General features: G+C 35.4%; 1 protein-coding gene across 1 annotated transcript in view; it reads right to left on the bottom strand.

The window, feature by feature from the left end:
- Positions 1–12,689: 12,689 nt before the first annotated feature.
- The window catches only part of LOC121417165 (complement C3-like), a 110,779-nt gene continuing 109,299 nt past the window's right edge, over positions 12,690–14,169 (bottom strand). The window contains exon 40 of the mRNA XM_041610757.1: positions 12,690–13,594. Within this exon, the coding sequence (XP_041466691.1) occupies positions 13,453–13,594 (142 nt within the window). The 3' untranslated portion in view covers positions 12,690–13,452. The remainder of the gene's footprint in view (positions 13,595–14,169) is intronic.

Below are 14,169 nucleotides of genomic sequence, written 5' to 3' on the forward strand. Positions count from 1 at the left end.
GCTCACTGTGAATGCCTACGGAAGTTACAAGATTGGTCGCACCTTAAAGGGGAATCCAACCCAATTAAAAACATGTTTTTGTCATGAAAACAAATATCAGACAAGGTGATAGGTGAAAGTTTGAACAATATTGGATAAACAAAAAGAAAGTTATGAATTTTTTAAAGTTGTAAATATTGGTAATCACTATATACCCATGGAGACTTCAAATTGGCCGCATGTGTGATGTCATAGTGATGTAAGGCAAGGACTGCTCTTCCATGTACTCCAATACATATTATGGCTAAAATGTCATTTTTCAAAAAGTATTTCAAATTATATTTTTCTTTCATGAGGACATAAAACAATATACTACCTGGGTTATATTTAGATCACTGCCCAGGGGAATTGGTATTTAGGAGGAAACCACAAATCCCTGATAATAAAGTACATGGCCTATGGGAAAGTTGTCCTTGCCCCTTGTCATAATTTACTCACCCAATTGCCAATTTGAAATCTACATGGTATTAGTGATCTCAATTTTAAAGCAGCTCTAACTTTCTTATTACTTGTCCGATTTCTTTTAAACTTTCACCATTCAGTTTAATTTATTTTTTCCCCTCCCAACACAATATTTTATGGCCAAGGCTGTATTCCCCTTTAACGGATCGAATGACCCTCAACCCAGTCAAATGTGAAGCAATACAAATACATGTATGTTTCATGAAGTCGCCTCCTGAGCCCCCAGTGTTCAGAATTAATGGCCAGTCATTGAAAACTCTGGACACTGTTAAAGTTCTTGGAGTGAGTCTTCAAAGTAATCTTAAGTGGCAGTGTCATGTAGACTACATGCTCCAGCGAGCGAATGGGAAAATGTACATGATCAGGATATTGAGGAGCCACGGTCTTTGTGTGGATGATCTGTGTACAATCTACGTTGGTTACTTTAGACGGTTACACTTCGTAATTCCGAAGCTTCGTAATTCCGAAGGTTCTTTATTCCGAAGGTTCGTAATTCCGAAACACGTAAATTGCCTATACCTCGATGTTCGTTAATCCGAAAACGAAAAAGGGTTCGTTAATCCGAACATTTGTGGCGTAATTCCGACGGTTCGTTATTCCGAAGGTTCGATAATCCGAAAACGAAATAAGGTTCGTTGTTCCGAAGGTTCGTTAATCCGAAAACGAAATAAGGTTCGTTGTTCCGAAGGTTCGTTAATCCGAAAACGAAATAAGGTTCGTTTTTCCGAAGGTTCGTTAATCCGAAAGCGAAATAAGGTTCGTTGATCCGAAAACGAAATAAGGTTCGTTAATCCGAAAACGAAATAAGGTTCGTTAATCCGAAAACAAAATAAGGTTCGTTAATACGAAAAATGAAAAGCGGGAAAGCAGAGGCAAGGGGAGGGGGCGGGGGACACTGTTGCCGTTCAATTATTATGAGGATGGGAAGGCAAGGGCGGCCAAACGAATTTTCGTTGGGGGTAAAGCCAAAAAATGAAACTCATACGTCAAAATGGGCACTTTGGTGATATTTTCACCTTAAGATTATCATCTGCTTGAAGTCATTGTGTGTTTGATAGTGATTAAGTAGAGAAAAACTTTGTTGAAGTGACTTCTTATTATGGCAAAATGTATATTTAGGCTTTATTTTTCGGGAGAGTATAATGAGCGAGCGGCTTAATTGGTAAAACAAATTCAAAGGTGAAGTTGTAAAACGTTTTTGGGGTCAATTATTCTTAAAATGGCAATATTGCGAGGTGTTGCGAGCGTGAATCACAAGCTAAAACTTTAGGGTATTTCAATAAAAAAATGAAAATAAGTTTTTAAAAATCCAAGCAGATTTCTGCTGTCATTAAAAAGATGTGCATCTAACTAAAGAATTAACACGAGCGCAAAACGCGAGCTTAAACATACTGACCAGAAAAGGAACCTGTTAAAGAAAGCATTTAGTGACCTCTTTAGGGTGCATATTTCACCAATCGAATGAGAGTGCGAAGCGCAAGCTGAAAATTTGCAATATTCCAGCCTGAAAACTCAACTTAACTTGTATACTTTAAAAAGAGTATTTCATTTCGAAAAAACATGAAAAACGGCATATTCATTTTTGAAAAAGGAACTTTCCCATTTTGGAAAATATTAATTTCCCTGTTTTTTATTTCATTTTTGGGTGCAAGTGCCCCCTGCCTCCCTCCCGGCGGATCCAACTTTCGTCAAATAGGGGGGGGGGGCAATTTTTTTCAGCCATATTTTCCTCGATCGGCAGCTTAAAGTTGATTTTTGTTTGTTTCTTTGAAAGGGTAGTCCTAACAGTCAATAATTAGCTTTATACTTATAAATTCATTTAGAATAGTTTGTGTTAAAGAATGGAATAAGTTACCTCATGACATTAGAAATAGCTTGGCTCTGTCCCGATTTAAAACATTGTGTAAAAAGCATCTCTTCGATAGATTGCGGTCGGATGTGAATGTATAAATCATGAAGCAGATTGCAATGAGTGAGGTCTCCATGTGTGTGTGAGGGTGTGTGTGTGTGTGTGTGAGTGCATTTGTAATCGGGTGTGTATGGGGGGGGGGGTCATGTGTGTGTTTATTATTAGAGGTTGTCTATACAGGGGTCAAAAAGGGTGGTGTTTCGGTTTTCTTGGGGCTCCTGTTCATTTGATGAGGTGTCCTTTCCTAAGCATTTCTTGTGCACTCACAAATCTTGACCGATTTTAATGAATGAGGTTGTCTGATACTTTGGGGAATGTCCTGGCCCTGCTTCATTGAGGCTGTTAATAGGGTTACCCTAGGCAAGCTGAAACATCTCTATTTTATAACCTACCCCTTTTATTATACTGTCAAATCATTTATTCTTAAGTTACATGTAAGTTTAATACACCCATTGTAAATATGTTACTTACTATGTAAAGGGGCCCCGTTAACAAGCTGTGCTTCACTGGGGTCCCAAACCTATCATTCTGAGTTCTATGATGTTGTATTCTGTACTATTGTTTGTGTTTGATATGGTTTGAAATAAATACTATACTATACTAAGTAAAGTAAATATGTAATAATATGATAAACCCTTTTTAAATAATGCGAGCTATATATTTTTTTTAATATGATGGGCAATATGTTTGTGATCTTCAAAACGAGATGCTTATGTAACTAAATTTAGATAATAACTGCGAGCAAGAAGCGCGAACAGAAATTTAAAATATATAACCTCAGACCTGATCTAAAGGGGACATTTTAAGAACTTTTTGCAGTTAGCCATGAAGACGATGTGTGTTTCAACCAATGGCGGCGGAACGTATTTTCTTTTTTTTGGGGGGGGGAGGGGCAAAGCAAAAAAGGGGCCAATAGGGGCAATTTGGTGCAAACGGATATTTTCACCATGAGATTATCACCTGTGTAAACAGGTTGTGTGTTTTGTAGTAATTAAATTGAGCAATTTTTTTAAAGTGATCACTAAAGTTATATATTTACGTTTCATTTCTGCGAGCGTAGCGAGCAAGCGGTTTGGGGAAAAAAATCAAATCTGAAGATGTAAAATTCGCCTTTTTGAGCAATTACTGTTAAAAGGGCATCCTTGTGAGATGTTGCGAGCGAATCACGTGCTCAAACTTTTGGAAATTTCATGTATTCCTAGAATGATAATAATGATAATATTGATATAGATATCATTTACCCAGGGAAGCCACTTCAGTTCTGAAAACTGTTCTCCCAGCCATTATTATTATCATTTTTACAAGAATGCTTAGAATGTCCAGTTTTCAGGTTGGAATATCACAAATTTTAAGCTTGCGGTTCGCGCTCTCATTATTTAGTTCGTGAGATATATATTCTATTCATGAGTCACTAAATGCAGTCCTTAAAATTTACTTTCTGAAGCCTGTTGCATAAAACTTTTTACCTGAGAAAACTCTGGTAAAAACTGAAAACTAAGGTTAGTCTGATTTCCGCCACTGCATGACTTTAGCACAGGGCAAAAACTCCTGTAAAAACAACCTGAGTTTTCTCAGGTAAAAAGTTTTATGCAACGGGCCCCAGGTCAGTATATAAACATATTACAGCTTGCCCTCGCATTAATTCTTTAGAAAGATACACATCTTTCTCACGATTACAAAAAATGCTCCGAATGCTCACTTCACGTCTTGTTACATGAAATGTCTACTAGTTTGAGCTTGCAATTCGCACTTTCAACATCTCACAAGGATCATTATTAGTATTATTTTTTTTATTTTATTACCAGCAGAAGCTGTTATTAAAAATGACATCCCTCAATACAAATCCTATTATCTAGAGGTTACTCGCACGCGACCAACACACTTGACCCCCTGCATCTTTAAACCATTTGCTTAGGCAGCAATTGCTCAGATAAAATCGAAATTAGCCTATGCTTGATCAGGGGCCCATTGCAGAAAGAGTTTCAATCAATCGCAACTCTAAAAATCACGCGCAATTTGATTTTCGACCAATCAACAACGCGCATTCGGGACTTGCGCATGATTTTTAAAGTTACGATTGATTGCAACTCTTTCTGCAACGGGCCCCAGGGGCACCTATATTCTTAATGAAATACATGCTTTTGGCCACAACACACACATGTATCATCGATCGTTATTACTATCATTGCATAATATCGTGTAATCTTGTAATGACAACATCATTTTTGTTACCAAAATGAATAATTTTCATTTTCGGAAATACGAACCTTATTTAATTTTCGGATTAACGAACCTTATTTAATTTTCGGATTAACGAACCTTATTTCGTTTTCGGATTAACGAACCTTATTTCGTTTTCGGATTAACGAACCTTCGGAATTACGAACCATATTTCGTTTTCGGATTAACGAACCTTCGGAATTACGAACCTTATTTCGTTTTCGGATTAACGAACCTTCGGAATTACGAACCTTATTTCGTTTTCGGATTAACGAACCTTCGGAATTACGAACCTTCGGATTTACGAACCTTCGGAAATACGAACCTTCGGAATAACCGAACCTTCGGAATTACGAAGCTTCGGAATTACGAATGTATGCGACTTTAGACCCCTCTTGGAATATGCGTGCCCTGTGTGGAACGGCGGACTCACAAAACAACAGATTGTTTCCCTGGAACGAATTCAGAGGAGAACTGTAAGAATTATTCTAGGTCCCCGCTTCACATCATATGACTCTGCACTAGAATCACTCCACTTAAAGTCTCTTGCAGATCGAAGGAAAGATGTCTTTCCTTTGCACAGAAACTGGAAAAGAATGAAAGACTATCACACCTGATCCCTAAGCCGAAGGATGTCGGCAGAACCCTAAGAAAAAGTAGTGTCAGGCAACAATTGAAATGTAGGACTCAAAGACTTCGACAAAGTGCCATCCCTTACCTCATTGACTTATTGAATTCTATGTAACTGAAATTTTTCATAATTTTTGTTAAGATTGTGATTACTTTGCCTTTAGATAATTACTTTTTCAACACCAAACTGAGCTTAGATTTTTTTCTTTCTCTGTCGTTTTAATTGTTTTCATGTTCATAACAACTGCATTATAGCACGTTTGCTAATCGTTCTATATATCAATTAATGTATGAGTTCTCACAGAGTTTTTTTTTTATATTGCCAAGTCTTCCGGAATTCAAATACATCTGTTAGCCGTCCTACACAATTATAGCTTTACTTTTAAAGTTACTATGACCTATTAACTACTCACATCGTAACAATATAAACCAGTGGTAAACTATGAACGAACATCTTTTATTTTTTTATGAGTGTAATACAAAGCGTCAATGTTTCTTTATGTGCAATACTCATTTTTTATGATGATAATGTGAATAATAAAAGGATAGTTAAATATTATATTAGTAGTAATGATAAAAATAATAATAATCAAATCTTAGATTAATTATGATAATGAATCAAATAGTAAATGGTTATAAAATGACTGTATTGATTGATTTGGCAATAACGTATGTATGTATTTACCTGAGGCATGTGATTTTTTTTCACGTATTTTGGATTGTGTTTCTAATTCCCGCTTTTCATTATGTTGTAATTTTTATGTATATTTTTGTATTTGTCTGAAAATCTGTAATTCGGCCTTTGGGCCGCGAATGATTTTTTTTTTCAAATAAACCATTTCTATTCTATTCTTATCAATACAGGATAATTTCATCACACACTTTCATAAAAACCACAATAACTGCTAAATGGCTACAAAATTTAAACAAAATATGTACTTAAATTCCCCCACACACGCACCAAATCTCCTCACCCTGACACCACACACACACAAATACAAAGAACATAGAATTCCTAATAACCATACACAAACTACATGCTTCTCAATTCAGGATTATTTGATCATACACTTTCATAGAAAAACACACTAACTGCTAAATGGCTACAAAATTTACAAAAAATATGTGCTTAAACTCCCCCACACACGCATCCAGACACCACACACACACAAACACAAAGAACAAAGGTTTATTTGATCATACACTTCCATAAAACCACAGTTAAATGGCCACAAAATTCATTAAAAAAAATATGTACTAAACTCACAAACACACACCCTTCACACCCTGGCACACACACAAACACAAAGAAAGAATATGTACTTAAACTCCCCCACATACGCACCCAATCTCCTCGCCCTGACACCACACACACACACACACCCTCCACACCACCACACACAAAGAACATAGAAGTCATAATAACTGTCCACAAACCATATGCTTCTCAATTCAGGATTATTTGATCATAAACTTTCATAAAAAAACATACTGACTGCTAAATGGCTACAAAATTTACACAAAATATGTACTTAAACTCCCCCACACACGCACCCAATCTCCTCGCCCTGACACCACACACACACACAAACACAAAGAACATATAATTCCTAATAACCATACACAAACTACATGCTTCTCAATTCAGGATTATTTGATCATACACTTTCATAAAAAACACACTAACTGCTAAATGGCTACAAAATTTACACAAAATATGTAATTAAACTCCCCCACACACGCACCCAATCTCCTCGCCCTGACACCACACACACACCCACACACACACACAAAGAACATAGAATTCCTAATAACCATACACAAACTAAATGCTTCTCAATTCAGGTTTATTTCATCATACACTTTCATAAAAACCAGTAAATGGCCACAAAATTCATAAAAAATATGTACTAAAAGTCACAAACACAAACCCTCCACACCCCCACACACAAAGAACATAGAAGTCATAATAACTGTTGTACAATAACCACACGCTTCTCAATTCAGGTTTCTTTGATCATACACTTCCATAAAAACCACAGTTAGATGGCAACAAAATTCATAAAAAAATATGTACTAAAACTCACAAAAACACACCCTCCACACCGACGCACCCACACACACAAACACAAAGAACATATAAGTAATAATTGTACACAAATCATATGCTTCTCAATTTAGGTTTATTTGATCATCCACTTTCATAAAAGCCACACTACCTGCTAAATGGCTACAAAATTTACACAAAATATATCACACACCCTCCACAACCACACAGACAACAAAGAATATAATAAGTGTACACAAACCACATGCTTCTCAATTCAGGTTTATTTCATCATACACTTTCATAAAAACCAAAGGTAAATGGCCACAGAATTCATAAAAAAATATGTACTAAAACTCACAAAAACACATCCTCCACACCCCCACACACAATGAACATAGAAGTCATAATAACTGTTGTACAATAACCACACGCTTCTCAATTCAGGTTTATTTGATCATACACTTCCATAAAAACCAGTTAATTGGCCACCAAATTCATAAGAAAATATGTACTAAACTCACAAACACACACCCTTCACACCCTGGCACACCCACACACATAAACACAAAGAACATAGAAGGCATAATAACTGTACACAAACCACATACACTTTCATAAAAACCACACTAACTGCTAAATGGCTACAACCACACAGACAACAACAAAGAATATAATAAGTGTACACGAACCACATGCTTCTCAATTCAGGTTTATTTTATCATACACTTTCATAAAAACCAAAGTTAAATGGCCACAAAATTCATAAAAAAATATGTACTAAAACTCTCAAAAACACACCCTCCACACCGACGCACCCACACACACAAACACAAAGAACATATAAGTAATAATAACTGTACATAAATCATATGCTTCTCAATTTAGGTTTATTTGATCATCCACTTTCATAAAACCCACACTAACTGCTAAATGGCTACAAAATTTACACAAAATATGTCACACACCCTACAAAAGCACACAGACAACAACAAAGAACATAATAAGTGTACACAAACCACATGCTTCTCAATTCAGGATTATTTTATCATACACTTTCATAAAAACCAAAGGTAAATGACCACATAATTCATAAAAAAATATGTACTAAAACTCACAAAAACACATCCTCCACACCCCCACACACAATGAACATAGAAGTCATAATAACTGTTGTACAATAACCACACGCATCTCAATTCAGGTTTCTTTGATCATACAGTTCCATAAAAACCAGTTAATTGGCCACCAAATTCATAAGAAAATATGTACTAAACTCACAAACACACACCCTTCACACCCTGGCACACCCACACACATAAACACAAAGAACATAGAAGGCATAATAACTGTACACAAACCACATACACTTTCATAAAAACCACACTAACTGCTAAATGGCTACAACCACACAGACAACAACAAAGAATATAATAAGTGTACACGAACCACATGCTTCTCAATTCAGGTTTATTTTATCATACACTTTCATAAAAACCAAAGTTAAATGGCCACAAAATTCATAAAAAAATATGTACTAAAACTCTCAAAAACACACCCTCCACACCCCCACACACAATGAACATAGAAGTCATAATAACTGTTGTACAATAACCACACGCTTCTCAATTCAGGTTTATTTGATCATACACTTCCATAAAAACCAGTTAATTGGCCACCAAATTCATAAGAAAATATGTACTAAACTCACAAACACACACCCTTCACACCCTGGCACACCCACACACATAAACACAAAGAACATAGAAGGCATAATAACTGTACACAAACCACATACACTTTCATAAAAACCACACTAACTGCTAAATGGCTACAACCACACAGACAACAACAAAGAATATAATAAGTGTACACGAACCACATGCTTCTCAATTCAGGATTATTTCATCATACACTTTCATAAAAACCAAAGTTAAATGGCCACAGAATTCATAAAAAAATATGTACTAAAACTCACAAAAACACATCCTCCACACCCCCACACACAATGAACATAGAAGTCATAATAACTGTTGTACAATAACCACACGCATCTCAATTCAGGTTTCTTTGATCATACAGTTCCATAAAAACCAGTTAATTGGCCACCAAATTCATAAGAAAATATGTACTAAACTCACAAACACACACCCTTCACACCCTGGCACACCCACACACATAAACACAAAGAACATAGAAGGCATAATAACTGTACACAAACCACATACACTTTCATAAAAACCACACTAACTGCTAAATGGCTACAACCACACAGACAACAACAAAGAATATAATAAGTGTACACGAACCACATGCTTCTCAATTCAGGTTTATTTTATCATACACTTTCATAAAAACCAAAGTTAAATGGCCACAAAATTCATAAAAAAATATGTACTAAAACTCTCAAAAACACACCCTCCACACCGACGCACCCACACACACAAACACAAAGAACATATAAGTAATAATAACTGTACATAAATCATATGCTTCTCAATTTAGGTTTATTTGATCATCCACTTTCATAAAACCCACACTAACTGCTAAATGGCTACAAAATTTACACAAAATATGTCACACACCCTACAAAAGCACACAGACAACAACAAAGAACATAATAAGTGTACACAAACCACATGCTTCTCAATTCAGGATTATTTTATCATACACTTTCATAAAAACCAAAGGTAAATGACCACATAATTCATAAAAAAATATGTACTAAAAACTCACAAAAACACATCCTCCACACCCCCACACACAATGAACATAGAAGTCATAATAACTGTTGTACAATAACCACACGCATCTCAATTCAGGTTTCTTTGATCATACAGTTCCATAAAAACCAGTTAATTGGCCACCAAATTCATAAGAAAATATGTACTAAACTCACAAACACACACCCTTCACACCCTGGCACACCCACACACATAAACACAAAGAACATAGAAGGCATAATAACTGTACACAAACCACATACACTTTCATAAAAACCACACTAACTGCTAAATGGCTACAACCACACAGACAACAACAAAGAATATAATAAGTGTACACGAACCACATGCTTCTCAATTCAGGTTTATTTTATCATACACTTTCATAAAAACCAAAGTTAAATGGCCACAAAATTCATAAAAAAATATGTACTAAAACTCTCAAAAACACACCCTCCACACCGACGCACCCACACACACAAACACAAAGAACATATAAGTAATAATAACTGTACATAAATCATATGCTTCTCAATTTAGGTTTATTTGATCATCCACTTTCATAAAACCCACACTAACTGCTAAATGGCTACAAAATTTACACAAAATATGTCACACACCCTACAAAAGCACACAGACAACAACAAAGAACATAATAAGTGTACACAAACCACATGCTTCTCAATTCAGGATTATTTTATCATACACTTTCATAAAAACCAAAGGTAAATGACCACATAATTCATAAAAAAATATGTACTAAAACTCACAAAAACACATCCTCCACACCCCCACACACAATGAACATAGAAGTCATAATAACTGTTGTACAATAACCACACGCTTCTCAATTCAATTTTATTTGATCATACACTTCCATAAAAACCAGTTAAATGGCCACAAATTCATAAAAAAAATATGTACTAAACTCACAAACACACACCCTTCACACCCTGGCACACCCACACACACAAACACAAAGAACATAGAAGGCATAATAACTGTACACAAACCACATACACTTTCATAAAAACCACACTAACTGCTAAATGGCTACAACCACACAGACAACAACAAAGAATATAATAAGTGTACACGAACCACATGCTTCTCAATTCAGGTTTATTTTATCATACACTTTCATAAAAACCAAAGTTAAATGGCCACAAAATTCATAAAAAAATATGTACTAAAACTCTCAAAAACACACCCTCCACACCGACGCACCCACACACACAAACACAAAGAACATATAAGTAATAATAACTGTACATAAATCATATGCTTCTCAATTTAGGTTTATTTGATCATCCACTTTCATAAAACCCACACTAACTGCTAAATGGCTACAAAATTTACACAAAATATGTCACACACCCTACAAAAGCACACAGACAACAACAAAGAACATAATAAGTGTACACAAACCACATGCTTCTCAATTCAGGATTATTTTATCATACACTTTCATAAAAACCAGTAAATGGCCACAAAATTCATAAAAAATATGTACTAAAAGTCACAAACACAAACCCTCCACACCCCCACACACAAAGAACATAGAAGTCATAATAACTGTTGTACAATAACCACACGCTTCTCAATTCAGGTTTCTTTGATCATACACTTCCATAAAAACCACAGTTAAATGGCCACAAAATTCATTAAAAAAAATATGTACTAAACTCACAAACACACACCCTTCACACCCTGGCACACCCACACACACAAACACAAAGAACATAGAAGGCATAATAACTGTACACAAACCACATACACTTTCATAAAAACCACACTAACTGCTAAATGGCTAAAAATATATCACACACCCTCCACAACCACACAGACAACAACAAAGAATATAATAAGTGTACACGAACCACATGCTTCTCAATTCAGGTTTATTTCATCATACACTTTCATTTAAACACACTAACTGTACCGAAACCACTCAAAAAGAAATTTCATTTGCTGCACTGTACAAGGATTGTAACTGCTTTTAAATGAGATGTTTTTGCAAAGCTAAACTGATCCCATTTGTCAATAAAAGCACAGATTATTCAACTCTATAGGAGCCACATACTTCGCATACAGGTTACAAATCAATTATACAATTTATCATAAAAATATCACTTGTGTCTTGTTATAAAGCAATCATACCTGATTGAGTACATTTTATTAATTCAGTTTCAGCCAGATTGTGTGTAAGAATACAAAGTACATAAAGCACTTATAATAATAAATCATGATGTAAAATTATTATTATGATTATTGTAGATTATTTATACCCCTTTCATAAACCCAATTATGCGGCTAATAGCAGCATAATTTGGTCATAAAATTGGAGGAGGACCAGAGTTATCCGCATTATTTTGATGCTGCTATTATCCGCATAATAGCAGCATCAGGACAAGATTTTATGTTTATGAACGCATTTCCAAATAATGCGGATAATTGCCATAGTGCGGTCACAAGGTCACCCTTTTCCGACACAACCGCATCCGAGGGGGCGTGTCCAGCTGTCATGACGATTATCCTCCTTTTTCAGGACGGGCGCTCGTAAAAATAATGCGGCTTATTTTCGGAGTTTATGAACGCAATTTTTATTGAATTATCCGCATTACTCTTAGGCGGCTATTGGAGGCTAGGTTTATGAAAAGGGTATTAGTTCAAGTGAATCTAGAGTTAGCTTTTGTTTTACTAACTCATCTCAGATTTCATCAAAGTTTATACCATACAATCAATGTATTGGGGATTCATTTATTTATATATTATATAGTTATTCATTCATATAATCAAATTACTTATTTATTAATTCATTCATTAATTTCATTCATTTATTTACTCATTCAATTAATTTATTATTTCATATCTTAATTTATTCATGAAATCAATTAAGCAATTAAGCAAAAAACCTTATTTCAAATCCAGGATTGAAACAAATCAAATATACAACGTCATGAAATAAGAACAAAGATGTACAAAGAGAAGCACAATTTTGAAAGTTTCTAAACAGATATGATGAGTCTGTTAATTCAACTTTTTCATGATATTCAGTTAAAAAAAAATAGCAGTAAGCAACCTACCATCTAATAATTGTAATATTCCTTTATCTGCCTTGCTGGGCTTGGATTTATGGTATATTTGATAAGATCTAATTTTCTAAAATTCACATTTTCAAACATTACTGTTGCTGCACATGCAAAAAAATTCAAGCTCACAACAAAAAGAGTTAAGCGTGTATACTGTGCGATATCATTACAATAAAGACACATGTTATGGTTTATCCATGGGTGATACTGATCAATCGGTAATACTAACCCATGACATACCTATCGGCATGGTGGCTTTACTGGGCATAAGTAATGAGTGATGGGGTTTGAGAACAATCCCACTATTAACTGGTTCCAAACTGAAGTGAGTTAACTCTCACCAGAGCAGGCGGTCGCTTCATCCATGTTCGATTCAAAGGTACTCAATGCTTGGCGTATGTCGGAATTTCTCTCTAACTCCTGCCTTGGATAGAGTACCATCTTTGAGAATTTTCCATACAAGTATCGGTATCTAAACAAAGAAAAGAAGTTTGTCGATGTGAAAAATAATGACAACCTTGAGACCATAATGTGACAGTACTCCCTACCCAGTCCTAAATCACACTCATGACAATCCTCTCAGAGTGATACCTGGGCCCTGTTGTACAAAGAGTTTCGATTGATCTGATCCATCCGATCCATCCCAACTATGGACGGCCAGCAACGTCAACATCTGTCATGCATGTTTGTTCAAAATATTATCTAGCTGTGATGTATAATCATGCATTCATTGTTTTCTTGAAAATTCACTGTGTTTCTCTTTGCATAAAAAGGACATTGTGCAAATTTTTTGTAGAAAAAATTATGACACTGATGGATTTCCATAGAGTTATGATTGATCGGATTAATCGTAACTTTTTGTACAACAGGGCCCTGGGATCAATCCCTTTGGAGTGAACTATACATCTTCAGGTATTACATTATAACTTCTTCAGGAGTGAATTAGGGATCCATTAAGACATTTCCACTCCAAAAAGAAGTTCAAACCCAATCAGGCACCAACCCGTTTGGAGTGAACTGCACATCGTTGTTGATTACATTATAGCC

Source organism: Lytechinus variegatus, chromosome 6 (genome assembly GCF_018143015.1).
Source record: "Lytechinus variegatus isolate NC3 chromosome 6, Lvar_3.0, whole genome shotgun sequence".
Lineage (NCBI taxonomy): Eukaryota > Metazoa > Echinodermata > Echinoidea > Temnopleuroida > Toxopneustidae > Lytechinus > Lytechinus variegatus.